The 26,556-nt window shown below is 51.8% G+C and overlaps 12 protein-coding genes across 12 annotated transcripts; 7 read left to right on the forward strand and 5 right to left on the reverse strand.

Moving 5' to 3' along the window:
* Positions 1 to 35: 35 nt before the first annotated feature.
* On the forward strand, positions 36 to 585 carry A1O5_07648 (uncharacterized protein; the record flags this gene model as incomplete). Its single annotated transcript, XM_007748237.1, has 2 exons — positions 36 to 168; positions 281 to 585. The coding sequence occupies 2 exons, from the start codon at positions 36 to 38 to the stop codon at positions 583 to 585; spliced, it is 438 nt and encodes a 145-aa protein (XP_007746427.1).
* A 750-nt stretch (positions 586 to 1,335) lies between these two features.
* On the reverse strand, positions 1,336 to 1,788 carry A1O5_07649 (uncharacterized protein; the record flags this gene model as incomplete). The annotated part of the gene is made up of 1 exon (XM_007748238.1): positions 1,336 to 1,788. The coding sequence occupies one exon, from the start codon at positions 1,786 to 1,788 to the stop codon at positions 1,336 to 1,338; it is 453 nt and encodes a 150-aa protein (XP_007746428.1).
* Positions 1,789 to 2,133: 345 nt separating this feature from the next.
* On the reverse strand, positions 2,134 to 2,767 carry A1O5_07650 (uncharacterized protein). Its single transcript, XM_007748239.1, has one exon. The coding sequence runs from the start codon at positions 2,382 to 2,384 to the stop codon at positions 2,154 to 2,156; it is 231 nt and encodes a 76-aa protein (XP_007746429.1). The 5' UTR covers positions 2,385 to 2,767; the 3' UTR covers positions 2,134 to 2,153.
* A 2,483-nt stretch (positions 2,768 to 5,250) lies between these two features.
* On the forward strand, positions 5,251 to 5,604 carry A1O5_07651 (uncharacterized protein; the record flags this gene model as incomplete). The annotated part of the gene is made up of 1 exon (XM_007748240.1): positions 5,251 to 5,604. The coding sequence occupies one exon, from the start codon at positions 5,251 to 5,253 to the stop codon at positions 5,602 to 5,604; it is 354 nt and encodes a 117-aa protein (XP_007746430.1).
* Positions 5,605 to 6,920: 1,316 nt separating this feature from the next.
* On the forward strand, positions 6,921 to 7,847 carry A1O5_07652 (uncharacterized protein; the record flags this gene model as incomplete). The annotated part of the gene is made up of 1 exon (XM_007748241.1): positions 6,921 to 7,847. The coding sequence occupies one exon, from the start codon at positions 6,921 to 6,923 to the stop codon at positions 7,845 to 7,847; it is 927 nt and encodes a 308-aa protein (XP_007746431.1).
* Positions 7,848 to 8,722: 875 nt separating this feature from the next.
* On the reverse strand, positions 8,723 to 11,194 carry A1O5_07653 (uncharacterized protein; the record flags this gene model as incomplete). Its single annotated transcript, XM_007748242.1, has 4 exons — positions 8,723 to 8,874; positions 9,053 to 10,548; positions 10,607 to 10,639; positions 10,725 to 11,194. The coding sequence occupies 4 exons, from the start codon at positions 11,192 to 11,194 to the stop codon at positions 8,723 to 8,725; spliced, it is 2,151 nt and encodes a 716-aa protein (XP_007746432.1).
* Positions 11,195 to 12,129: 935 nt separating this feature from the next.
* A1O5_07654 (uncharacterized protein) lies at positions 12,130 to 13,348 on the reverse strand (the record flags this gene model as incomplete). Its single annotated transcript, XM_007748243.1, has 4 exons — positions 12,130 to 12,187; positions 12,240 to 12,662; positions 12,732 to 13,216; positions 13,274 to 13,348. 4 exons carry the CDS (start codon positions 13,346 to 13,348, stop codon positions 12,130 to 12,132), a joined length of 1,041 nt encoding a protein of 346 aa, XP_007746433.1.
* Positions 13,349 to 14,197: 849 nt separating this feature from the next.
* A1O5_07655 (uncharacterized protein) lies at positions 14,198 to 15,888 on the forward strand (the record flags this gene model as incomplete). Its single annotated transcript, XM_007748244.1, has 4 exons — positions 14,198 to 14,423; positions 14,485 to 14,684; positions 14,738 to 15,099; positions 15,150 to 15,888. The coding sequence occupies 4 exons, from the start codon at positions 14,198 to 14,200 to the stop codon at positions 15,886 to 15,888; spliced, it is 1,527 nt and encodes a 508-aa protein (XP_007746434.1).
* Positions 15,889 to 16,381: 493 nt separating this feature from the next.
* Positions 16,382 to 17,467, forward strand: A1O5_07656 (uncharacterized protein; the record flags this gene model as incomplete). The annotated part of the gene is made up of 1 exon (XM_007748245.1): positions 16,382 to 17,467. The coding sequence occupies one exon, from the start codon at positions 16,382 to 16,384 to the stop codon at positions 17,465 to 17,467; it is 1,086 nt and encodes a 361-aa protein (XP_007746435.1).
* An 816-nt stretch (positions 17,468 to 18,283) lies between these two features.
* A1O5_07657 (uncharacterized protein) lies at positions 18,284 to 19,357 on the forward strand (the record flags this gene model as incomplete). The annotated part of the gene is made up of 2 exons (XM_007748246.1): positions 18,284 to 18,858; positions 18,907 to 19,357. The coding sequence occupies 2 exons, from the start codon at positions 18,284 to 18,286 to the stop codon at positions 19,355 to 19,357; spliced, it is 1,026 nt and encodes a 341-aa protein (XP_007746436.1).
* Positions 19,358 to 20,051: 694 nt separating this feature from the next.
* A1O5_07658 (replication factor C subunit 5) lies at positions 20,052 to 21,186 on the forward strand (the record flags this gene model as incomplete). The annotated part of the gene is made up of 2 exons (XM_007748247.1): positions 20,052 to 20,138; positions 20,209 to 21,186. The coding sequence occupies 2 exons, from the start codon at positions 20,052 to 20,054 to the stop codon at positions 21,184 to 21,186; spliced, it is 1,065 nt and encodes a 354-aa protein (XP_007746437.1).
* Positions 21,187 to 21,978: 792 nt separating this feature from the next.
* On the reverse strand, positions 21,979 to 26,335 carry A1O5_07659 (uncharacterized protein; the record flags this gene model as incomplete). Its single annotated transcript, XM_007748248.1, has 4 exons — positions 21,979 to 24,547; positions 24,625 to 26,084; positions 26,138 to 26,183; positions 26,307 to 26,335. The coding sequence occupies 4 exons, from the start codon at positions 26,333 to 26,335 to the stop codon at positions 21,979 to 21,981; spliced, it is 4,104 nt and encodes a 1,367-aa protein (XP_007746438.1).
* Positions 26,336 to 26,556: the final 221 nt, after the last annotated feature.

Consider the following 26,556-nt stretch of genomic DNA (forward strand, 5'->3'; position numbering starts at 1 on the left):
AGAAGTGTTCCGGGTCAGGTTTTGGATACTTCACCATGGTATCAATGTCCTCCACACTCATTATCGAGATCTCCCCTCCAACGGTCAGAGGTGTTCCTGGTACGTTGTCGGCAGGAGCCATTGGTCTGACCGGTATTCTCAGCTCAGGCGTCGCTTGGGGCACGTTCTGTAAGTCTATCATCCTTCTGCCCTCTGTGTCACCTTTTGGGGACCCGTGCAAAATGTCACATTCAGCGTCGGTCGATTTCGTGGAGAGGCTTTATCATCTTTGGCGGCTCAGTTTTCGGTGTCTTGCTTCTTGCAATCATCGACCTCATCATTGGGTGTTGCGGATTTGCAGACCCTACGAATGTCGGGGTCATCAAATCTATTGCCGGCTTCGGTCTGCTCTTTGGCTTCGTTTGTTATGCCGGGCTTTCACCGTTAGTGTGGTTGGTCGCTGCCGAACTGCCCACCGTACGACTGCGCAACATTTCCAACGCTTGGATACTTCTGGCCATCTCCTTGTTCGATCTCGCGGTAACTTATATCCTACCTTACATTGCCAACGTGGATGCTGGCAATTTGGGTCAAAGACCTGTCTGATCTTCGCGGTTTGCATGACTCTGGGACTAGTCGTCACTTCCTTCTACTGGCCTGAAAGCAAAGGAACCCTAGCGGAGCTGGACGAGATGTTCAAAGCTCGCTTGCCCGCAAGGCTGTTCAAATCGTACAGGACAACAGTGATCACTGAAAGTATGGAGGTGGTCAGTACGGAGGAGGGAAAGCTCGGCGAGATTATCGGCGTTGAAAATGTATCGGACAAGAAGGATTGACCGCTTCACGTCGTGACCGACTCGCTTGACCAGGAATGTGACTTCTGGCTTAGCCGCTTGGGGAGAGAAGGAGTATGATCCCTTGACGGGTACCAGGGTCTCAGCTGTACCAATCAGCTGATGGCCGGATAGAGCCTTGGGAGGCTGTTGGAGAGACAGCAGAACTGTGAGCTGAGTTGGAGAATCGAGGTTTTGTGTGTCACCCTATACGGCATTGTCGGTGTCACTTCCATCGACTAGATTGATCCAGATGGACTCAGGCAGTCTGCAATACTTGTCCAACTCTAGTATCCATATAGATGAGATGCCGAATCCCTTGAAGTCCTGACTCCAGACTACATAAGAGGCCAATCCCCTAGTGATTTATACCAACCTACCTGGTAGTAGGCTGGATAAAGAGCAAGGTTCATCGATATCGGAAGGAGCGTTCAATAGACAATCTCGGGTTTAAGTTTTGATCCTTGGATCTGTACGAGCTCCCTTTTTTGCACAACTCGAGGGTCAAAATATAGTAGTCGGATCAAGCAGCACCGCCGCTGATGAAACCTGACCACACCCCGTCCATGTCTATCTCGGGAAATCCGGTTTCCCAGTCCTGGAGCAGTGCATTATATTCCCAAGAAGGCCGCCTGACGATGCTCATCGATGAGCTCAGCACTCGCTCCCGCGCATCGATGTCTTCAAGCGAAGCCGAGAGGATAAATCGGATTTTAAAGTCAATCATATCTTGATTCATGTCTGGAAGTCCATTTCCTTCGGTGAGATGCGGAGAAAGGCACTCCTGCGACTTGCTCTCGGTGACGGCCGGGAGAGGAGGAGGAGGAGGAGGTGGTGGTGGTGGTGGTGGCGGCGGGGGCGCCTCTTCATCCGCCTCTGTATTTCCAGCGTTAGGGCGGGCATCTTCCGGACTGGAAATCGTAGTTTCGTATGTGGCCTGACGAGCTGGCGGAGTGATGCGAGCGTGCTCATCCATGCGTCTGCCACCGGCCACTGCTTCCTCCACGACTCAAACACGGCCACTACTTCCGCGACCCTCGCTGCAGCGTTTTTGCAAGTCTCATCCTCTTTTCTTTCGACGTCTTAGAGCCATAACTCAATGTTCACCGCGGACAACATCGCTTGTGCCGCAAAAAAGGATCGCAAATCTCTGGCGCCGCCGTAGCCGTTGGCGCGGAACAGTTCGGCCACCATATCGATGATAGCTTCCGATGCAAACAGATTTTGTGCTGCGATCGCGACCATTGGCATAAGGGCTAGTTAGCGTCCCATAATATTGAAGTCTCTGATCACCTGATGTCACATATGTTGTATTCTGATACGGAATGTACTCTTGATACATCACACATCTCGCATGACAAAGCAGGAAGTGCAAATTGACAAATAGCGCTTCTTGATTCTCGGGTCGGAATATTGTTCTGTTTTGTCTGGTCCACTGCATGGCAGGAGGCAGCGAGCCATATAACTTTCGATTTTCTGCTCCAGCTGACTGAGACGGCCTTCCACATCGCTGGAGCGATGGATATTTTCTCGAAAATCTCCCTTTACTTGCGCATAAGTACCCGTGCCCATAGATCAAGAACTGCAAAAAAAAAACAATATGGTGTTATCCCGTGATGAGAAATATTATAAGGGACTGTTAGTGCCTTTAAACTCGGCCCGTTGAATGCTTCGTCGAAGATGAATATATTCTCCGGAGAAGGAAATTGACACGGACGGTCTCGCCGTCAATCATCTGAGGCCTCCAGCAGCATTGGGACACAAGGCGATTCATTAGAAAACATGACCAATACGCACGTGGTTGGCCTTCTTTCTGACGATTAGAAAGCCTTTGATGGTATTCCATGCCGGGTCTCAGAGTTTGTGCTTGCTGAATGGCAATTCCAGTGAATATCCAAGCTTTGTATGCTTTTCCGGGTCAGGAGTTCTTTTAATGACAGAAGAAGGTTGGCTTGAATTGAACTTACTCAGACGAACTTGTCAACCTGATCACAATGAGCGTAGACTATATCTCGCATCATACTTGAAGGCGTATCGACAAATTGACGAGAGTATCCTCGTGCCCCTATCGTATGCCCCTTGGGCAATGCTGTCGGCGTCGTAAATCCTTCTCCCACCACTTCCTGACTCATATAGAGTCCAGCTAGGGCGACCAATGCATGGGCCAGAAATCCTGATCGGCGATGCAACGCGTCGACTACAAGCAATGACACGTGGAAAAACGAGCAAAACTCTATTCTGTAACGTTGTGCATAGAAGATATCAAGCGCGCCGAAAGATGATTGTTACCTTCGCAACGCGCCATTCTGGATCGCCGCGTTTCTGTGCAGGCTTGCAAGACTCGAGAGCTAGCAGACGTAGGAAACTAAAGTTGCGTCGCGGCTCCCGGTATGGGTGGGTTAGCGGAGACGGGTGAGGAACTCATAATTCGACAGCCAGGGTATTTCGAGCTTTGGTCGGGTAAGGCGTCTAACAACCAACAAAGGCAAGCACGAGACAATGACAATATGGTTAATGGAGGTCAAGAGTGGGCGCGGAGGCAAGGGTATATCTTGGAGGTACAAGTAGATAAGGGATCGAAGTGACCTTAGAGCTCCAACTAAACTTGCGCTAGCAAATGCGAGAACCTTTAGCGACAGCCGACTCGCCGAGTATTTGAGCCTATCCCAATTAGGCTAGTAGGAAATTTTCTTGGCAATGCGGTATTGGAGACAGACGGAACCTCTCCTCCTCCTGAACCGATCAATCAACTTTTGGCCTCGGATTATTTCGATAGTCCGGAGCGTGGTTCTGCCTTTTTGAATACTTGAGCGACGACCGAGTTCGTCAATTTGTTGTTTGCTGATAGCAACAAGATGACTCGGCGACGTTGACAACCTGGTGGACTGTAGACACCAGTGATTCGGTCTTCCACTCAAAAAAAAGAGCAATCGAAAGAGCAAATTCGCTAGACCGACTTCTCTCTCATATCACAGCTCGTCATGGCAGAACGTCATTCTCTCCGCTACCTCCTTGACATCTTTCGGCCAGTACCCTTGGACACCTCCGGCACCCCATGGCGTCGCGGGAAGGTCCTTTCTCTTCTCCCAGATGGCAGATGAGGGTAATCAATCCTTGAGCCTCTCGCCGACCTCCTCCACCTTGTCCACAATTCTCAGGAGATTGCCTCCCAAAACTCCGCGCATCTCTTCCGGCGTCCAACCTCAAGAGAGAAGCTCCGCAACCTGGATCTATGTGAGTTATTGCTGGGCATAGCCGGACTAAAGAGATAGGAGAAAGAAAGCGAGTGTGTGATGAAGAAGAGACTTACTATGTTTGGAAATTTACTAGCATCCTCCAACCCATCAACCTCCATATATTGTAACAGAGCACTCCAGGGTTCGGCGTGCACGTGCAACAACGCACATAGGCCTGTCCAGCAGGTCGGGAATTGAGAACGCGTTTCTGGTTGGCACTGACAAGACAACACCACCACCAAAACCACCCAGAGGGGCAGAAAGAAGGTGGAATGGATTACGCCGCCCTTTGGCCCGGGGCCGTCGCCGACCAATGCCAGGACGTCCTCGGCGACGTTTCGCGGATGGTCCCAGAGGGCTCGGGCACGGCGTGCGTCCAGAAGACGGGCGCCTCTGACACGGCGATGGCCTGTTTCATTGTCGCGACGGTCGTATGGGAGAGGTCCACCAGGATGCCGGGCGATCATGTTCTGGATAATGTCGAGCATCTCGGGGGAGTCTCGCAAGCGATTCGTAGGGGGGGTTGAAGTCGAGCCCAGGGTCTTCGTCGACCACGTCGTAACACAGGGCCCAGACAGCCCAGAATGCTGTTTCTAGCCTGCCTTCTCTCATACCGAGGAATGTCAACGTGGCCGAGGAAGGATGTGTTGAGTTGAGAAAGGGCGTCCAGTGGTCGCCGGTCTGCATCGCCAGTCAGCAATCCGTTTCTCAATCAGTAGAGTCTAGAGGGGCCGAGAGAACACTATCGCGACCGAGGGCTTTCGATCTCCTTCAGATAGTGTTAGCTGTGAATTCCAGTCTTTATCCTTGGTGAGGATCCGCGAGCCATGATGGCCTTGAAGATAACATCAAGATGATAACGGCCTGTGCCTGATTCCCATCCTCGACTGGCTGAGTGGAGATAAATACCACAGGAAGTCTACCTTCCCAGGCATCGCTTCTCTCGTCTCTCTGACTTCTAGGTCTTGTTCTCGTCTTTTTTTTTTTGAAATTACAATGAGTTTGGACAAGATTAGCCGCAACGAAGAGGACCGAGTGATCGTCCAAACCCCCTCCAATGACACTGGCGCCGACATGGGCGGCGTGCAGTCCTTGGAGTCTCGAACCGTCCGCAAGCTGTGACTAATACTCGACTTAATCATCCTCCCCACGTTGGCCATTGTGTATACTTCCAAGTGAGTGCACCTGTCTTGGTGATGGAAATGGTTGAGACAGCCGGATGGATTCCTGATAACACACCCTTCGTCGGGACAACCAACAGCTCCTTGGATCGAAGCAACTTGGGGAATGCCAAAACAGCCGGCCTGGCCGAAGACATCAAGTTGACCAGTGACCAGTACAACTTGCTCCTGACCCTCTACCATGTTATGTTCGTGGGCTTCAGCCCGGTCATGACCGTCTTCACCAAAGTCTGCTCGGCCAAGGTCAGTTTGCCTTGTATGATGCTGACCTTGGGTATTGCGTTGGCCTGCACCTCGGTCGCCAAAAACTTTGGTCAACTGCTCACCTGTCGCATTTTTGTCGGTATATTCGAGTCCGGGTTTCTGGCGTCGTAATTCTCTCTCTTCCTCTGTCTCTGTCTTTCTTCCTTACTCACACACCCATGCCCCCGCGCGCAGCCTTGGTCCCCGCAAAAGAAGAGAAAAAAAAGAGCACGCTCACTGATTCCACGTCTTTTCTCCCCCAGTGCCGTCTTCTACCTGAGTAAATGGTATACTCGCGTCAAGATTGCTTCGTGCACTGCCATCTTCTTCTGCACCGTCGGGGTAAGTGTATACTAGTGCAGTGACGTTCTCCGACTCCTGTTGGCACTGACACCGACAAGGTCTAGGCATACCCCATGAGCTTGATATTCTCAGCTTGGACCATCGCCAATACCACCAACCTGAATTCCCGTGCCCTTACCACCGGCGTGCTCTTGGCAAGCATCAACTCTACGGGGCCTTGTAGCATACAACATGTTTTTCGCCCAGGCAGCACCCCGATATCAGACCGTCCTCATTGTGAATATGGCCTTCGCATGTGCCGACATCCTCTTCACTGTTAGTTATTCTCTCTACCTGAGATCCCTCAACAGAAAACTGGCGAAAGAGGAGGTATCGGGCGGACCGCCGCCCTAAATTTTTCATAACTAGGGCGTCATGGAGGGTTCACCCATCTCTACTTTTTGTTCTGCCGGAATATGAAGATGGGATCGAGAGGAACTTGCGCGCGAGCCGGGGGCGATGAGCACAGGGCATCGTCACCCTCATCCTAAGACCTAAAGGGTGAGCGGCACGCAGTTTCCCCGGCACTTGGCGACACATATGTACAGGTACCTCGTACATATCTACCTATGCAATCGCGACTTGTATTTCCTAAACCGCATGCACTCAACAAAAAACAATTACGAGAACATTCCGGTTGGATACTCCAGTTTCATTCGTTGCCCAGAATGTGAGCATCGTATTGTGCCTACTGCATGTCTTGTCATGCTTTCAGCTTTGCCGGTTTGCGCCAATGACGGTGGATCCTTCTTCAAGGGATGTGCTGGGCAAGGCTGGGCAAGGCTGGGCTTTTCGTGGCACTCTTGACAGTCGAGGAATCGTAGTCCACAGCCTCACCATTCGAACAAGACCTGAACAAGGATGTCGACAATGCAGCTCAACCTCACGCCACCTCTTGCATCTCATTTACGTAAAGCTTTTCGCATCCATTCGTGCCAATGCAGAACTATGATCCCCCAAAGGCAACCGTCGGATTATAAAATATTCTTCTCAGTCCTTGGGACCAAGGGCACTCTGATGAGGCCGAAGTTTTCCTACTACCATTCCATTTGACTCCTAACGCCCACTGGGTACTTTCTTGAACCTCTCTCTTCTGGCTACTAGCAATGGCTTCCGAAAGTCACGAGGGGTTGAGTGCCATGTCTGCTGCTGCGACAGCTCTACAGGGCCACTGGAGGTACTGCGAAAAATGCTCTTGCCTTCACTATGCCGGGACAGCGAGATGCCCTGCTGGTGGAGTGCACAACCATTCGACCAGTTCAAACTACAGCCTACTCTCTGGGGGCGGCGGTGCCGGCCAAGACGACTGGAGGTGGTGCAAAAAATGTCAAGTCCTCTCTTATACAGGTGGCGGTGGGGGGTCAAACGGCCCGTGTTCAGCGGGCGGCAACCACGACACCAATGGAAGCGGCAACTACCGTCTCACACACAACGACTCTTCGGCGCCGGGACAACAGAACTGGAGATGGTGCAGGAAGTGTTTCGGCCTCGCGTACGCCGGAGGGAGCGCGGGTAGATGCCAGAGCGGAGGCACCCACGACCACGGCGGAAGTGGCCATTACACCCTGTCCATCGACGGGAACCCGCCCAACGGCGGCCAAGATCAATGGCGCTGGTGTTCGAAGTGCCAGTTATTGGCCTACGACGGGTACAATGCCTGTGCCGGTGGCGGAGCCCACATCAGCAACCCCAGCGGACTGTATAGCGTGACGCACAATGACCCGAACGCGCCCGGACAACAGGGCTGGAAATGGTGCAACAAGTGCTACGTGCTCTGCCACAGTAGTCCAGGCGCTGGGCGAGGCGTATGTCCCAAGCGAGGAACTCACGACTATTCCAACAGCGGGAACTATACCGTTTTGCACAATGTTCCAAATCCAGGGAACGACTACCAAAGCGGTTGGCGTTGGTGCAGCCAGTGTCACGCCTTGTGGTACAAGCAAAACAACCACGCAAGGTGTCCTCAGGCTCCCAATAACAACCACACGGACCAGCCGTCTGGTCAATACTGGATCCGCCACCAGCCAGCGTGAAGATCAAATCAACAGCAACAACAACAACAACAGCAGATGGAAATGGGCAGAAACGTCGGTAAACGAGACTGGACAACAACTTGATTATGGGATATGAGTATGCAGGGCTATGTCAAGGGTGTATTTGCCAGCTGCCTGTCTATTCACCTCAGAACACTCCCTGTTTTTATAATAGTACTGTCCATCGACACAAGGTTTAATTAGTATCTCCATCGATTTGATAGCCGCGTCCGAGAATGGGCACATATCCACACTATCAATTTTGGGCAATGGCAAAATGTTCGGCCCCCGGGACGAGCTTATTGGGGATTCCATGGCGGAATTGGCCGTAGGAGGCTTGACTGAATCCCCTTCCTTTTCGCAACGACGGGCTCCGTGGACGGTAATATTGAAGATAGCAATAGCGGCATTTTTGCCCGTTTTATCCATACACAACACTCTCAATTGGCCTTGTATGGCGCTGGGTGATATGAGTCGCTGGTACGTACTCCCGTACTCTGCTCCTGATTGATGAATCTCATGCTGATTGCGGGGTCGAATCGAAAAACAAGTTGTCATGGAGCTTCCTGGGGGCTACTCGGTGTAAACCAGCCAATTGCCGTTTGAAAACGACTTTCAGTGTTGAGGACGTCCCACGTCAGGCCTCTTTTACCTCGACTTGAAACTAGCTCGCCAGGGGGCCGAGGGGACCTTCATATGCGTTTCAAAACCTCCTGGCCGCCAGCAGGCCAATACGATCGCGTGCCTCCCGCTGGTGCTAAAGGTCGTTTGCCACGTTCGCCAGATTTGCCGACATTGGGTGTTGATGGTTTAGGTCATGAGCCCGAATTTGCAGATCTCTGATTGCAGGTGCATTGTGTGACCACGCAGGTGAACTATCCGAGTCCCAAATCCCCGAGATCTGGATATCTCAGATCGGCATTGTCCTCCAAGAACTTCATCCACCTCTTCAAAAAGGGGCTGCCGCGAGAAACCGTCTCTGAATCGCCAATCACGCATAAATGGCGTTTTGGTCGGGTCATTGCCACTAAGGAGTGCAATTTGTCAGGTATTCTGGACACAAAAAGAACGATTCCGGCGGCAGGATGCCTTGCATTGGCGCGAAGTAAGCACCCAACGACAACAACAGCGTCTTTGGCAGACAGGCAAAAGTACACAGGGACACGTAACGCAGTCGAGGTCGATATTAGGGAGATTGGACCTACCGTTTAATCTCCTTTTCTCACCCAAGAAGCCCACCTCCTTTTCAGCGTTGCTTCTGACCAGACTGACAACGACAGCCTCTTTCTCTCGGCCCTGAAAGCCATCGACACTGCCGAGTTCAAGGTTTGGATACTTCTCCTTCAGCATGGAGCTCAGAAGTGCGACCTGTGCATTGTACGGCGTGACCACTGCAATGTCTTCGTCCTTGACTCCGGCTTCGACCAGATTCTTCACATGCATGGCGGCCACGGCCGCTTCCATTTCATTGCTCTTGCTGTCTCCCAGCAAGGTCAATTTGTGACCCTGGCTACCTGAATCGTCTTCGGTCTTCTCAGGGAAATCACCTCCTTGCGTGTCGAAGAACACAAGAGGTTCGACGGTGTCTTCGGTCGCTTTTACTGCATATGGTAGGTCTCTCAACAGTCGGGATTTTACAGCATCGGCCGCGACAAGCTTCCCTCCGTACAGCTCGTCGCTTGGAAACTGCATTATCTTCTCATGCATTCGGTACTGCGTATTGAGCAATCTCTTGATCCCAGATCCGTGAGTGGCCAAGAGCCGATCAAACATGGTTGTTTCCAAGGACCAACTTTTCGCTGTCTTTAATTCCTCGTCCTTGATAGATAGCTTTGCCAGGTCTTCTTCCAGAGTCTTGGTCATGGATTTCTTTTGCTCCTTGGTGTCTTTGTTGTCTGCACTCTTGACCGTTGGCGGCAACTGCAGATGATCGCCCGCTAAGACTAGCTTTTTCACGTTGGAACCTCCGAAGACCAGCGGAATCCAGCATTGTGGCTCGAGAGCCTGACTCGCCTCGTCAATCACCACGACGTCGAATTCCTGATTACGGACTTGATAACTCCCTGCACCATGAAGTGTCGACAGCACGACTTTGCTGCCGCTCACCAGCCCGTGTATGCACTTTCCCTCCCTCTCCCGGTACTCTTTCCTTAGTTCTTTCAAATCGGCGTAAATTGTTCGGCGTTCGCGGCCATTCCGAGTCTTCCGAATTGACGCCTGCTTTTCGTCCATTTCCTTTCGCACGTCGCTTACAATCCCCGCTGCTTCGCTTGTTCGGGTCAACACTTCGAGCGAGTGATTCAAGACACTTGGTAAGAGGCGGGCCGGATGACCTAGACGAACGATTGGTGTACTAGGGGAGGTCAAGGAGAGCCGTTCGACGATGTTGTCAACGCTGATGTTGCTGGGTCCGCACACCAGAACACGTTGGTTACACTTGAGAAGCTGCAGGATCAGTTCGATAAGCGTGTAGGTCTTTCCCGTACCAGGCGGGCCGTGGATGAGCCCTATCTCCGGCGAGGAGAGGGCGAAGCGGATGGCGTCCTTTTGAGAAGGGTTTAATGTCGGGTCAAAGAATGTGATGTCGCTCGTTTGAGACGAGTCGGCTGTGCCTGGGGAGGAAAGACCCAGGAGGACGCGCTGGAGGGTCGTGTATGACGATTCTGGTGTCTTGAGAAGTTTAGTCAAGGTTTGGTTCATTCTGGGGACAGGTCAGTCAGCCACCATCGATTCTCAAGGGCCAGATGTGCTCAACTCACCTCTTGTAAGTGACATCGTTCGCAAGTTTGACTCTGCCGAGAAAACGATCAGTCGCTTGTCAGTGCCATTCTGTAGCAGATCATTGGCTATGTCAGGAGAAACATCGAGGAAACGTACAGCCACAATTTGCCGTCCGGGACCTCTTCGACATTCTCGCTCCCGCCACCATCCTTGCCCAACGCGACCCAAACAGCCCTCTCCCCAACGCGAACCACCACCCCTTCAACCCCCTTTCCTTTCAATTCTGCGGCTTCCTTCTTTCTCGCCGTTCCCTTCGGGGTCTCCCCGACCCGGACGATATCCCCTGTCCGGATCCCGTGCTCGGGCAACTCACCCCTAGAATCCTTGCTCACGACGGCCGGATCGAGGCCGAGCTCGACTACGCTACGGCCTCCGAGCCCGGTCTTCAGGGAGTGGACTGAAAGGTTGAGGATCGCAAGTCCGGCACGAGAAAGGGTCGTGGGCGGCGCAGACGAGAGGAGAAGGGACGTCTCGGCGATCTCGGAGCTCTGCTCGAGAGTCACCAAATGGAGAAGGGTGGTGAAGAAGGCAGCCGGGGAGAGCATCTCGGGTGCTGAAGGCGCCATCTTCTTCTTGGGCAGACCTGAGAAGTGTGATGTCGCTCTTTCTCGGATGGGAATCGAGGGGCAATTGAGTGTGGGCCTGGGAAGACAAGTTGGGTGGTCTTAGCCCCGTGAAAAGTTGAACAGCAAAATTGTTCTCACTGAAAATCACCGATCTATTTCGCAGATCAATCCATCAGCATCGCAGAACATGGTAGCTTCAGCGTCAAGCAGTACAGCCCCTTGTCATTGTTGAATAGCCTTTTTCTCTACCCTGGAGTGAAAACGTGGTGAGGCCAATTATTTCTTCACGCCTTCGTCGAGTTCGAGATGGTAAGTGGAAGCGCTGCGGGGTAAGAAAGAGTGCGAGGACTGCAGGGACTGAAGGCACACGAGAAGATACAATGAGCTGGATTTACGTGCCCTCCTGGAGCTCAGCTTCGAAGCGATACTCTGCGTCAAGGGTGGATTAGCCGTGAAAAAGAGCGGCCTTGTCTCGAGTTTGTTGAGGGCGGACCGAACCGTTAGAGGGCAGCCTTGCGCGTCTTGGCGTCTCGAGCCTTGGGCGGAGTATACCGAGAACATTGCGGATTGTCTTTCCTTTGGCTTTGCCTCTAATATACCCCATGACACCCAAGAACCCTCCCAACACCACATTCCCCCCAAACATTCAACGGTTGAATGAAGAAAGAGGTAGCTCCCGACCACAGTTACATCACTTAGGGCGAATCTAGTTGGTCACTGCTAACCTCGCTCACTAAGAGGCGGCGTTGCCAAACCGACTGCCCTGACCGAGCGACGGTTGTCGCAAAGGACTCGATGTAAGTACTTACCGTTACGAATCCAGACGTACGTCCATTATATCCAGCAACACCATTCCTTGGGTCATGCTTGATCCCGCATACTGTTTCATACAAGGCCGTTCCTATATTGTGTGGCCATCCCATCGCTACGGTCGCTTACGGTGCATCGCCTAGTACGGGCACCGGTCCAGGCTTCCTGCCGTAAATGACGGCGCTGCGAGCAAACGGGGTCAGCATAATCGATTCGCACTCGGTCATTAACGTACCATGGCCAGTAGGTATAGCGTTTCGTGGCTTTAAACTCTTTCCTCACACCAGCTAGGAATACTTGAACACGTTCTGCCTCCCAGCCCAAGCAGCGCGTAAAGACGGCGAGGGTCAATGCTTCGACGCCATTCAACATCGCGGACAGTTGAAACAGTCCTGCTTCCTTCATCCTTTTATCAGATGGCCATCGACCTATAGGGATCTTGAACGGCCGGACAACCACGTCGACAAAGCCAACTTTTCGCATTAGATCCCCGAGTTCTTCAAAGTTTAGGTCAAGCCTGCGCCCCATGCCGGTGATGCCTTGTCGCATGAGGCGACACCACTCGTCGACGACACTCTCTGGACTAATCGGAGCATGGTCGCTTCGTAGGTACGTGGCCAGGTCGTGGAGCTCAAAGTAGCCACCTGGCCTGCAGTGTCTACACGAGAGGACCGTGCGTTAGATTCCAACTGTGTTTTGGGAACCCTTGTATCGCGTGGAGTTTTACCTAAAAGCCTGTTGAAAATACTTTTGAAAATCGGCGATGCTTCCGCTGAGCATGAATTGGCTGTATATCAAATCAAAGTGGTCTAGGGGCCATGTCCAATCGTCCTCGACATCATCAATCTCCCATCTGACATTTGGTGGACCGATCGAGGGTTGAATAGGACTCAGGTCTACGCCTGTCACGATGGCCTCGGGGTGCGCGTCGGCCACATCGATGGCCCATGTTCCAATGCCTGTGCCTAGATCCAGGACATGCTGAAGCTGTGTGACAGGTGCATAGAAGAGCTCGGCACCAGCGGCAAGAAACATTGCACGGTGTTGCAATTCCAGGCGCTCGTGCTCGGCTAAGTCGTTTGGCATGAAATATTGGCCTTCTTTATATGCATGGTATGTCCGGCCATTCTCAACCTTGTATTGGTATATGCTTGACCGAACCGATTGTGTCAAGACGGAATCTTGCTCAAAACCCGAGTCCTCGCTGTCATACTGCCAGGATGATTAGTTCAAGCAAGAGCCAAAGTTGCAATAGAAAGTCCGACAAACCCCGTGGTCGATCTCTACATCGCTAGCCGTTTGATTTGGTTCATCGACATCAGCTTCTGGTTGTGTTGAGGCCATTTGGGTTTTGCTGCTTCGATTTCTGATGCTAAACCGGGGTAAAATGAGAAGATTGAATTGGGTTCTTTTCTTTTTCTTTTCTTTATTCTCGACCTTGCTGGATCCCGGTAGATGGCGCCTCGACTCTGCTGATAAAACATGCCACATCAGCCCATCAGCCCATCAGCCCCGGCTTAGTAGGCCAAGAAACGGTTTGGTTCCAGAGATCCCTCTGAGAGCCCACCAGCCGTCCCCGGAAAGGCTAGTGGGCTAAGAAGCGGGCGACAGCGTGGCCTTGGTGGTGCTTGGAGTGTCGGTTCTAAGTCGGGCGGAGATTATACTTGGGTCCGTTGGTAACAGTTAATAGTCGCTATCTTCGTAACTTCCCGTCAGTCGCAAGTGGTTATCATTTCCTCGCAGAGAGGGCGAAGGTGTAGTCATTCGGAAGGTGCTTTATTCTTCAGTGATCTAGGACGGTAAGTAGCCGAAGCCCACAAGCCATGTGGTCAATCTCCTTGACTTCTCGCTACTGAGCCCACTACGGATTGCGTAGAAACATCCCCGAAAGCGCCCGGATGTCACGCCAAACACATGCCGGCACATGGATTTTGTCATGTATGCATATGCATCTCGATGACTGCAGATACAGAAGCAGCTACATGAATGCGAACTCTCCCCTCCTCTACCACCCAGGTCCATCTATTTGCACGCCAAGATCCCATCACCACGAACCTGCTCGTCCATACATGTAGTCACCTGAGCCTCTTGAAGCTGCGCGGCCTTCCCTTTCTCTGGGCAGTACGCATAAACGGGATTGGTTCACTCAATTCGACCGACACACTTGTAGAGCTCTGGTAGAGCTGCGCCGAGATGCTGGAGCAGATTACTGGACCGCTGCAGGTCAGCTTCGTCAAAATCTTCGCCCTGTTTGCCGTCTCCTGGCTAGGTTGGTTTGTCATCTCAACCCTTATCGCATACAACAAACTACGACATATTCCTGGGCCACCGTTGGCAGGTTTCACGAATTGGTGGTGGATCAAAGCTGCAATCTCGGGGAAAGGGCATCTGGCCCTGAAACAGGCTTGCGATCGCTATGGTATGAACGGCTGTTCTTCTGGTAAGGAGACTCGGACGAGGTGTTCTGACCAGCATTCCAGGATCCATTGCCAGAATCAGCCCGTCAATGGTGGTGACCTCGGATCTGGATTTGTACCGTAAAGCAAATGCGCACAGGATAAATGACTACTCCCGCGGGCCATGGTACAAGGCGTTCAAGATGGACGCCGAGCGAGAAAACCTTTTCACCGAACTGAACGACGAGAAGCACTCTTTGATGCGTGCAAAACTGTCTCCTGGGGTAAGCGCCAAGTTCGTCTGCGTCAGTGAGTAAAGACTTACCAAGGAAAACAGTACTCGGGCAAGGATAACCCTGAGTGTGAGCCTAGTATCGACCAGATGGTCATGGACGTCGTGCACTTGATCAAACGGAAATACCTCTCGGTGGGATGCAACATCAAGCCGCTCGACTGGGCCCAGCTAGCACAATACTTCACACTGGACGTGATCACATATCTCTCCCTCGGTGAGGCATTCGGGTTTGTCTCTGACGACACTGACAAGTATACTTATGTGAAGTCCATGGAGGACAACTTCCCTATCATGAATGTCTTCTCGGCAGTGCCGTTGCTGTCAGCCATCGCCAGAATCCCGACAGTACAAGCCAATCTTGTGCCTTCACCCAAAGAGAAGACTGGGTTAGGGAAGGTCAAAGCGTGGGTTATCGAGAGTCACCCATTAAACAGCGAGACTAATGCCGTTGTAGAGTTGCTCGCCAGATCATAGCCGGCCGTTTCTCCGGTGAGAAGGCAGGACGCTACGATATGGTAACGTCGTTCAAGAACCATGGGTTGTCAGAACTCGAGATCTCGGACGAATCCCTGTTCCAACTCCTGGCCGGCTCTGATACAACGGCAACCATCGTTCGCACCGGATTCCTCTCAATCCTGGCAAATCCACACATATACCGAAAGCTCCAAGCCGAGGCAATGGCGACAGATATACCATTGGACAGGATCATCTCCTACGCTCAGGCCCTAAGACTGTCCTACCTGCAGGCTTGCATCAAGGAGGCTCTGCGCCAGCACCCAGCGGCAGCAGGCTTACTCCCTCGAGTTGTCGGCGCACAAGGTGATACGCACAATGGCATCTACCTCCCTCCTGGGACTGAAGTCGCCTTTTGCGCTTGGAATATGCATCGCCATAATACAGAAGTATACGGTGCTGATGCAGAAATCTTCCGACCTGAGCGCTGGCTGGAGGCATCTCCCGAGCGCCTAGCTGTCATGGAAGAGGCACACCATCTTGTCTTCGGCAATGGCAGATTCCGCTGCATGGGCGAGAACATTGCAAGGTTAGAGCTGAACAAGATCTTCTTCGAGATGATCCGAAGGTTCGACTGGAGCCTGGTTGACCCTGTAAACCCGATTAAGAAGAACACGAATTATGGACTGTTTGTGCAGAAGGGCATGCTTGTTAGGGTGAACGAGCTGGAAAGCTGCTGATTTCCGTCCCGCACCATGTATGATTCCTCATCAATGTAGGAGTTATCAAAGTAGTCAGTCCGCCATAGGCCTCGCGAAAGATTGATCAAACAATCCAAACCTTGAATGTGAATACGAGGTGCCTCATAGTGCGGTGGAAAAGCGACAAATTTTGTCATTTGAAACTCCACTGTGGTGCCAGTGCCAAACGCACAACATTTGAATCCGTCGCTCCCCATTCACTTCTTTTCTTTTGGACCACAGCGACAGGCTATTATTCTATGACTTCCAATCTTTTACAGGCAGTGCTGACCTCGTAACGGCCAGCACTGCCATGAGTTGCTTCTAAGGCTTTGAGTCTCCCTCTCGCCTCCTTGAGTCTTTGCTTTGTGTTGCTGCGCCCGTGTTGAAATTCGCCTTCCGGATCATGGTGCTTCCGCGTCGCTAGGGTTGAAGGCTCTCTGAGAGGCATTGGCTGGCAATAGGCACGCACTCCCTACATCTTCCTTCAGCCATGGCCTCCACAGAAGATTCGCAGAAACATACTCCCTCGAACGGGGATGCCCCCGAATCACCCCAATCGTGGACGTACCCTACACGCACCTGCCGACTCTGTCTCGAGGAGGTGCCCGCCACAGTTACTCTCTACCCTCCCGGTCTCCCTCCTGCCTTTCAACGTCCCGTTGTGGAATACAAAAATGAAGACGAATACGGTCGGCTGATCAAGCCGTGCCACTGCAGAGGAGGCATGCGGTACATACATGAGTTGTGTCTGCGGCGATCTAGGACCGAGGGCGTTCGACCCGGCTCCCTTTGGAAATGCCATGAGTGTGGGTACCAGTTCAACTTCAACAGGCTCACTATCCAGAGATACCTCGGCAGCAAAACAGCATCGGGCGTTTTGACGGCATTTGTCATGCTGGTCATCATATTTCTCCTCGGATTTATCGCAGATCCGATCCTTAATCTGTACACAGATCCCTACGAGACAATCGTTGGCCACGAGGACGTCTGGCAAGCTGTCGATGTCAACGACTCCCAACGAAGCCTGTCAGGATGGGCTCAGCATTTTATAAAGGGGATGGTTTCTATGGGCGTGCTAAGCTTCCTGAGGACCATGATCCTTAATCCTTTCCACTGGTGGAATCTTCGAAATACAGGCCTCGTCACTGGCAGAGTTTCTGGGAGATCTGCTACCGGTCGTGACCGCGCCGTGAACATCAGCTGGATTGTGGTGGCCATGGGAATTCTGTCGGCATCGTATTTCTTCTATCAGTGGGTGCAAACTATCATCGGCAAATCACTCCAGCGCATAGGAAACAACATCGTTGACACTCAGCTTCCTGGGGATGATGACGATATCAAGCCACCGCCAGGGTTCAAGTTTGAAAGCAACTATCCGGATACTACCAGTTCCGGAATCGGCGCTCAACAGAGTGACAATGTCCCAACAGGCCAGGAGAACGAAACGACCAAAGCGAAGGATTCGGGAATTCTTACCGTCGGACCGGGTGTCGTGCCTGGGGCTTGGGGATCCAGTGCGCACAGCTCCGCACTCGATGATGCTCAGAGTCAAGGCTGGTCATTTCGAGGGCTCTAGCTATCGCCTTCCAAGTCAGCTGGTATGGAATCTGGCCCTGTCTGACGACCGGCCAAAAGTGGACGGAGCCCCCCTGACAGCAGTCAGGCGTCTGCGGTTGGAGGCGAAGACCATCTATAGCCATAGCTCTGAGACCTGCTCTCTGAGACCTTCGTCTTGAGCTATATGACTATGGGCTTGGTGTGCTGGGCAAGGTCGGGGCTCCGATTGGCTCGCTCTTGAAGCTCCTGTGAGAGCTACCCTGTTTGATGACCCTGCCTTTGTAACCTAACTGTTGAATGCTTATCACTATCTTACAATCGCCCAACTTTGAGTTGTCACATCTGTTTCAGTGGAGTGCCAATCAGTCAGTGCGCGAAGAACAACAGCAATCCGGCCCCGAAATTCGTTGACGTTATGTCTTCGTTTCCATGGGCGGTTTGCCAGGCCAAAGGCTCTCCTCAAAGCAGATGGCCCGGTCCATGGCCAGCGATGGAAACCATTTGGTAAATTCATGAGATAAAAATTCGATGCGGTCAATGCGTGTATGTGCCATGAATGATTGAGTGTCTTGACTCGGCGGCCGGTTGTTCTGGATGCAGGTGAGGCAGTGAATAAACGCGAGCGACGCGACAATGCAACAAGCCACGGTTTGGGTCTATATTCCTCTTGTTCTTTGCTGCTGCTACTTCTGGTGCGACCTGTTCCTGCTTGGTCATTCTCTGTCTGATCGTTGCTTCCCCTGGACAGCGCAGTCAGTGCGTCTTGTCATTCTCTGGCTGTCGCCGTCTCAACTGCAAGTCAACTGTGCCTCTGGTGATCAATGCTTGCTTTAAGATGGCGAATTCCACAGAAGCAACAGAAGCTGACCTCTCGGCCTTGTTCGACCGGTACCCAGACATTAACTTTGACACGACGGGAGATCTCATATTCAGCTCAGGGATCAGCGAACATTTCTCGTCCCCGTGTTCGAATGCTACAGACCACAATGATACCCCCGTGTCCAAAGACTCAACGTCCACCGCCCATACCACTCCTCTTCGACCTAACCTTTGCTCTGCTGATGCATTGGACTCTCCGACATTAGACCTGTTCCTCAAACAACTGACTAATGCCGATCTCCCATTGATGTGTAAGGAAGCGTTCGAGAGTCTTGCACAAGAAATAGCGGGACTTGGATCGTTATTGGTGCCTACCAATGGTGATCATTATAATGGTTACGTCGATTCCAACAAACTGAAGATCCTCTCACAGATTCGGTCGATGTCAGTTCAGCTTCAACAATCAGCTGACAAGGTCACTGAACAGATCAACAACATCGACTTTGTCAAGACGCGAGCCCCATTCACCGTCGACCCTTCAAGTCAAGATCTCTGGTGTACCTATCGACAACGAGCTATACTCATTACATGGTGAGCACCTGCCTTGCGTGAAGATGAAGATGCTGATCGTTTTTGCAGGTACACAGCCTTGCCCTGCCGGACAGAGAAGATGATATTGGAAGATTTGACACACGTGTTTGATTCTTATGTCTATCACCCTTTTCTGCAGCTGCTGGGCATTGAAGACGTCGATATTGATGTGCAGGATGCAGTCAATAGCCTCTATGACGTTCTGATGTCGCTGCTTCACAACTACGCCCTGTGGATGAATGGGATGAGGGACATCCAGGTGAATCACATGCGGCCTCTCATGAGAAGGATACGGACGTCTCCACGGATACTAGAGGAAATTGTCGAAGCAGAGCATCTCGGTGAGACAGTCAAGGCATCAATTGGGAGTCCAGAGGCGCCAGGCATGCAAGCCGCCGACGAGAGAGTCATTCAAGAGCTTGGTCTGAGTACCAGTCGACGGAGGGCAGCAATTCCGGCCCGAGTCAGACAAAGATATCGGCGAGAACACACTGTGTAGGATGCATCTACGGGGCACGATCAAATGGCAGTGGTGGTCAAAACAGCGAGGCCCGTGCCACACCCATGGCGTTCAGAAGGAGCGAAGGGGGTTGCCTATTCATGTCTTATCACAGGTGTGTCCTTGATCGATATCTGCCACCGTGGTGCTCCTACATCTATCATGAAATACACCCGAAAATGCCCAAATGAGACTTGTTGCTGGCTCTTGGAAGCGCTACTTCCTATATCATTCGTGACCCTTCAGGCACTTCTCCCACCTCCGCCAAGTATATATTCTTTTTCTTTGGGTGCCATGTGTTGCTCCGTGTTGTTAGAATGCAGATAAATATCGTAGCTTACATCTGTTTAGCCCAGCCTGGTAGTCATCAGGTTGGCATCAAGAGTAAAGATTGGTATTGCTGTCATCGTCATGATGGCCTGTGGGATCTTTCAGGATGAGGCGACGGTAATTGAAGGGGCTTTCCCTCCTCATTAGATCTTACTGTGGTTCTAGAAGCAGCGCTTCCTTATGTCTTGGATTAATGGAGAGAAATACTTGGTATGTTGGCTGCGGTCATTTGACGTCATGCAAAATCACTTTACGCGCCTCGGGACGCGTCTCTCAGAATTCTTGAAGAATCACCCACCAACTCACCACCACCACCACCAAAACAACCCGACTCGGATATCTACACCACATCAAACCCCCAGCCATGGCGCTTCTCGTCGATAAACTCCGGCCTCGATCTCTTGACGCTCTCACATACCATAAAGACCTTTCAGAACGGTTAGCAGCCTTGGTAAACTTCCCCCCTTTCATCACCAACCCCAACCCAATTACTCACGCGATTTCAATCCTGACAACCGCAGGCTTCTTCAGCCGACTTTCCCCATCTCCTCTTCTATGGCCCCTCTGGCGCAGGCAAAAAGACACGAGTCCTCGCAACATTACGCGCGTTGTACGGCAGCGGCGCAGAGAAAATCAAGATTGATGCCCGCATGTTCACGACCGCCTCGAATCGCAAGTTAGAGTTCAATATCGTCTCCTCAGTATACCATCTAGAAATCACGCCTAGCGACGTGGGGTCCTACGATCGCGTGGTCATACAGGATCTTCTGAAGGAGGTCGCACAAACGCAACAGATAGACCTGAGTGCAAAGCAACGGTTCAAGGTGGTGGTCATCAATGAAGCAGATGGACTTAGTCGCGATGCGCAAGCCGCCTTGAGAAGGACAATGGAAAAGTACAGCGCAAATGTCCGCTTGATCCTGGTAGCGAACAGCACGGCTGGCATCATCGCGCCCATCCGCAGTCGAACACTACTCGTCCGCGTCGCTGCGCCCACAGAGGCCGAAATCTGTGACGCCCTGGTGAAAGCGGGCAAGAAGGAGAACTGGAAAATCATCCCTGCCCTCAATGAGCGGATCGCGAGGGAATCCGGTCGCAACTTACGCAAAGCGCTGTTGATGTTGGAAGCCGTGTACGCTCAACATCCCGAGCCCAGCGAGAAAACCCCCATTCCGCCACCGGACTGGGAACTCCTGATCGAACAGGTCGCAAAGGACATCATCCGCGAACGCACGCCGCAAATGATTCTCTCGACACGGGCAAAACTGTACGACCTGCTCACGCACTGTATCCCCGCCACATTGATCCTCAAGACGTTGACCTGGAAACTCGTCGCGCAGCCCGAAGTCGCAGACGAGTTGAAGGCCGAGGTGGTCAAGTGGGCGGCATTCTACGAGCACAGGGTGAGGCTGGGCAGCAAGGTCATTTTCCACCTCGAGGCCTTCGTGGCCAAGTTCATGCGAATTTTCGAGGGATACCTCGTGGGCATGGACTTCTGAAGAGCCCTCAGGGTCCCAGACGCGAGAGCCAGTCGAGGGCGAAAGAAAGTACGGAGCAACTACGCCAACGAAGGAGGAGATACATCCTTGCAATGTCCTCCAGAGTTGATCAGGACATACATGGCATACCCGTATGCCCGTATGCCCAGGGCTGTCCCAGGGATAGACTGTCCACTGCAAAACACTCGAGATGTTTGAGCTAGGCGTTTGGAGGAGAAGGCGGGACTGGGCTGCATTGGCCATGACGAATTCAACTACCTACTACTTCGATAATAATCCCGGCGGCAAAAAAAAAGACTACCAAGGCGCCCGTGAATGAATAAATGAATGAATAAGATCAACAAGCAGATAGGACTTCTGTGCGGCCTTTTTCTGTTCACTGTAGAGGTGGAACGACGACAGGGACGCTGAATGATGAATCCGAGGAAGATAGTTTCTGGTTCTGGTTCCCTTGCATAGGATGACTGCCATAGCAGATCTACCTGGGTACCTGGGTGGCATTGCGGTATTTGACTATCGTTCTGTGTCTGTGTTTCCCTTCAATACTGGGCAGTTGCCTTGATCCTTGGTCGTCAATATCGTAACTCGTAACTCGTGCTATTCCCCGTTCCCCCATCCGTGCAAATTCGGATGTTGGACACGATGAGATGAACCTCTCCTTGTCCCCATCGCCGATATGGATGCTCTGCTCGCTCGTCTGCAGACCGCTGATGCCAAGGGGGCTCGGTACCCCTGTGATATTGGTGGGACTGAGCACAAGGTTCGTCCACCATCCCGCCACCTCGTGGTCTTCTAGTCCAACCCCTCTTCTTCCTCCTGCTCCTGACCGTACTCTCCCTTGCGGTCGGGCCGCTGCTCGAGGGACTCCCTCTTCCTCTTGCGACCCACGACTTCCAACGCCTTCTCCGCCGCGCGACAGTACGCCTCCTCTTTACAACTCGCCCCTTTCACGTGTGCGATCCTCTTTCCCTCAACCATGACTTTGCACCTCCAACTCCGACTAGCCTCGCCGGTGGCTGCTTTCTTCCTCTCCTGCGCCACAAGTCCACAGTTCGGGACTGCCTCATGCAATAACGCCTCGGGATGTCGCGCGTCGATGTCCAGTTCTGTTGCAAATCGATGCACTAGTTTCATGTACCCCATTTTCTCGAGCACTGCTTCACAAGCGGTCAGGTCTCCTTGGGAATCAACAAAGACCGCACCAAGGATTGATTCAACAACGTCCGAGTAGCATTTCGGAGCTGCCAGGCGTGATAGTTCCCTCCAGGGAAACTTTTTGCCGATTTCAAAGCTCTCGATGACCGAGGACCGGACTTCTTGGTAGGCTGCCAAAGTGGCTCGTCGCTGCAAGGGAGCCTCCCTGTTGCCAATCCGTCTGATGTAGTCAGGGAGGTAGACTGTCTCAGTCTTCTCCTGGGTGACGGTTTGTTTCGTGAGATGGTTGGTTTGCACATCAAATATGGTGCGGGTATGTGAAACCTGCAGAGCGAAGAACGCTAACGCTGCATGGCTGACCAGGGCGTGACGGCGGCATGTCATCTGATCAGGGTCGAGTTGGAGAGAAGTGTAAAAAAGCTTCGGTTTCACAATGTGGTCGAGGACGGCATCGCCTAGGAATTCAAGCCGATCGTAGGATGAGGAAGCGTTGCCTCCAAGGTTCGATTGAGTTAAGGCCTGTGCCAGTAGAGCCTTGCTCACAAAGGAGTAGCCGATTAAGGACTCGACTGGCGCCTCAAGCCGGTGGTTTGAAGGGGTATCCTGAGGTTGGATTTTGACAATATTCTCAGACAGAGGCCTCCAAGGGATCTCGCTAAGAAACAACTTTAGTGCAGAAAGCACTTTTGCATCCGAGTCCTCTAATCCAACGTCACTGAGACTTGCAGCTCCGATCAATGCTTCAATCACATCTGCCAATATCTTCGACGATAGCCGTTTCTGTAGCAGGTTCTTCGCACGAATTCTGGAGTTGCTGACGCCAGCTGACCACTGAGGCCCTGAGAATCGGTTCCGAGTGAGATACTGATCCAGGCCCAGAGTTCTGGTCGCTCGTTGTAGCCGTGCGTTGCTGACGATTCTGTCCCGATACACACTGAGCTGGCTTTCCGGATGGTTGGGATAGTCAACAAAGACTTGAAGTGAAGAATAAAACTTCAGCAAATCATCTCCGAGAAACTCTAGCCGTTGATAATTTCTACTTCCCACGTTTGGAAGTGTTAGTGCTTCGGACACTAAATCGACACTGTCAAAACCAAGGCTGAGCAGAGGCCCTTTACAGGCTTCTGTGGTACGAAGAGCAATTTCGAGCATGTGCGTAATCGACGGTATGAGCAGCATCAGTCGCCCATATTCCGCAGGTAATCCCAGCACCGAACAACCATCCACAGGTAAGATTCTGGATGCATCGGACCTTGTTGCTGGTAAGATATTTGAGGTTAGATATTCTAGCTTTCTGGAAAGACTTGTCCCCACGATTTCGGTAATGCTCTGTGTCCTCTTGAGCTGACACTCGTGATGACTCGCATCCTCCTGCCATACACCGGGCTGCCATACGTACGGAATATTGTGATTTTGGAATCGTACAAGGTATGCGTTGTCGCAGATGGGGCGGCTTTCGAGGAAGCTAACCATTGGTGTGTTGCTAGACGCTTTGTGATACCAGTCTCGCATCGATGGCAGGTCCATGTCGGGGACGAGGAGAAACGGGAGCTGTTCCTTGTTGAGACCTGGCAGCCTTCGCCCAAGGATTACGTCCAGGGCAAGAAAACTTACGTCTCGGCCCAGATCGGTAGGAAAATGGTGTACCTCCTCCCCAGTGCTCACACTAACTTGCATTTGGCCGGATGGCGCAGTGAAGAGGGGGAATGAGATGCCGGAGAGTTTTCGGGGAAGGAGAAGTTGCATAGTGGGATAGGGGAAATCGGCAGCTTCGACATGAAGACGGTGAGCGTACCTCGTACCAGCCGTTGTCCACTGTGCCACAAGCGTTGGCCAAGGGTCGTATTGACTCTGCACATCGTATTCACTGTCTCTCTTTTCGATGTCGGGTTCGTTGTTTGTTTCTTTTGGATATTCCGGAGGTAACAGATGCTCTGTCACAAGCCCAGCCCTGTAGAGTGCTAGATAAGCCTGAAAGGCGGCGTCTTGCTTCGCCAATTTCTCTGTTCGCCGGCTAAATTTTGACTCTGCCTTCTGCAAGCTCGGAGGGAGGGTAGTAGGAAGGTAGACTTTCGCCACCACGTCGACACCAATTTCCCCTTGGATGCAAAATATCGGATTCGGTCGTTCACATTCATCTGTCTTGGGCAACTTTGCGCAAAATCGATCCAGGAGTTGTCGCGCTCCTCTATAAGTCAAGGTAGCTCTGTGTTCATCATCAGATAGACACCAAACAGGCTTCTGAGATCGCCAACGAGACCGTCAGCGCCATCTACGACTTACCCAGTTGACTCGACTCTAAAGATTTCACCCTCGGATTCATCCATGCTCTCGATATACTCTCGTCCTTCCAACGTCCGAAGAGAATCCTCGCACTCCTGCTTCATCTCGTCCTCTAGGGCTTGCCATTTCTCCAGCTTGGAATCGACTTCTTCGATGAGTACGAACTTGGAACCTTTTTGCCGGGCTCTCCCTCGACTTTGGACGAAACTTCGGAAGTTTTGTCGCTCATCGAAACATATCACCAGGTTCATTGCAGGTACGTCAATGCCTTCTTCAAGCACTGAGGTTGCCACACAGAGATTGAGCTCTCCGCGTCGGAATCTCTCCAGGTTGTCATGCTGAATGCGTAGCTCTGCAAAATCGAACATGCCTTGATGTGATGGATTGCGCACTCCGACAAAGGAAAATGATTTGTAACAGTCTTTTGTAAGTGGATGATTGTTGAGGACTTGGTTGAGTGACCAGGCTGCATTTCTAGATTGCACGAAAACAAGACATCTGAGGTTGGAACGATGTTCCTTTTGGAGGAAGTCGAGTAACACCTGAACCTTTGGTGAAACGCTATTCACTGCGGACATGCTCAACATATTTGATAGGATCTGCTCATGCAGAGGCTGGAGGCAGGATTTGATGAACTGATAGGACGATAGCTCCGTATTAAGTTCAAGCGTGTGAAGCTGTTTGATCTCAGCTTTTTCAACACATTTTTTGATGAACATGTCACACGCCCAATTCCCCAGATTTTCTTGTATGTCTTTGCACGACCGGTCAAGTGCTTGTAACTCTTTCATAGCTGGTGTGCAATTCTTTCTCAGGATCTTGTCAAGCTTCTCGTGGGCGGCCGGACTATCCAATTCTCGTAGGGTCTTCATGATCGGGTCATCATGTATTTGGATGACAGAAACAATGCCGGCTAAACATCGGTAGATTTGGGAGGAAGACTGCAGGGCTGTCTTGTATGTCAAATTTGTGAGCTCTGGCATGTTCAGGAAAGCTGTATATTCATCCAATTGCTGAAGAGGAGTTTTGCAAACCGCGTTGAGATTTCCCTCCAAAACCTTCACTTCTGTCCCTGCCTTATTGGTGATTGGACTTGCGGACAGGCCAAGTATATGAGGCAATTCAATGTTAGATCCGGGTACATTATGTGGGTGATAGTGAAGCTTCATAATTTCGTTCAGGCTGGCCTTCTTAATCCCATGATGAGCTTCGTCGAAAACCAGCAACGAGATGCCAGCCAAGGAAATGAAGCCGTAGTTGAGAGCCTGGGCCAGGATGGCAGGGGTGGAAATAACAACCTGAATATTGTCAAGGACTTTGTCCCAAACCGCCTTGGTGGTCCAGTATTCAGCGCTGTCCATGCCGGTTATCAGTCTGAATTGGAATGCCGGTAGCTGTTGCGAAAGGAAACGATACTGCTGATAGGCTAAGACCACGCTGGGAGCAGTGAACCACACCAACTGACGGAAAGGGTCAGCAAATAGAGGGAATTGGAGACGTGGAGCATACAGACCTTATCTGGGGAGCGTTCTAGTTCCGCTTCTATACGTAATTTGGCACTAGAAAAAGGTTCAAGAATTCAGTCTCCCCAAAGCAAGTACTCATGTGTCGAGGGAAAGGGGGGAGGGGGAAATCCTGTAGGAAAACAGCGCGTGAAGGGAAGCAGGACGGGAAGCTTTTACATCAGTGTCTTCCCACTACCAGTGCCCATCTGTATAAAAGTCAGGATACACTCATGGCTCGGAATAAAAAGCATCTTACAACAGCAATAATGTTTCCCCTCATACTGTGGTGGAACATCTCAATCTGGTACGCCCGCGACGGAAGTGGTTGGCTCGCCCGTGTTTCTTCTTCCTCAGATGTGTCTGACCATGTATCATCCGAGCCTAGATCCATGATGAGTTGATGACGAGGTGTATATGAAGGTGATGA

This window comes from Cladophialophora psammophila (assembly GCF_000585535.1).
Source record: "Cladophialophora psammophila CBS 110553 chromosome Unknown aczJe-supercont1.11, whole genome shotgun sequence".
In the NCBI taxonomy this organism is placed as follows: domain Eukaryota; kingdom Fungi; phylum Ascomycota; class Eurotiomycetes; order Chaetothyriales; family Herpotrichiellaceae; genus Cladophialophora; species Cladophialophora psammophila.

Excerpts from the sequence above, each read along its gene's own strand:
- A1O5_07650 (XM_007748239.1), bottom strand. The coding sequence starts at position 2,384 with ATGGGCACGGGTACTTATGCGCAAGTAAAGGGAGATTTTCGAGAAAAT.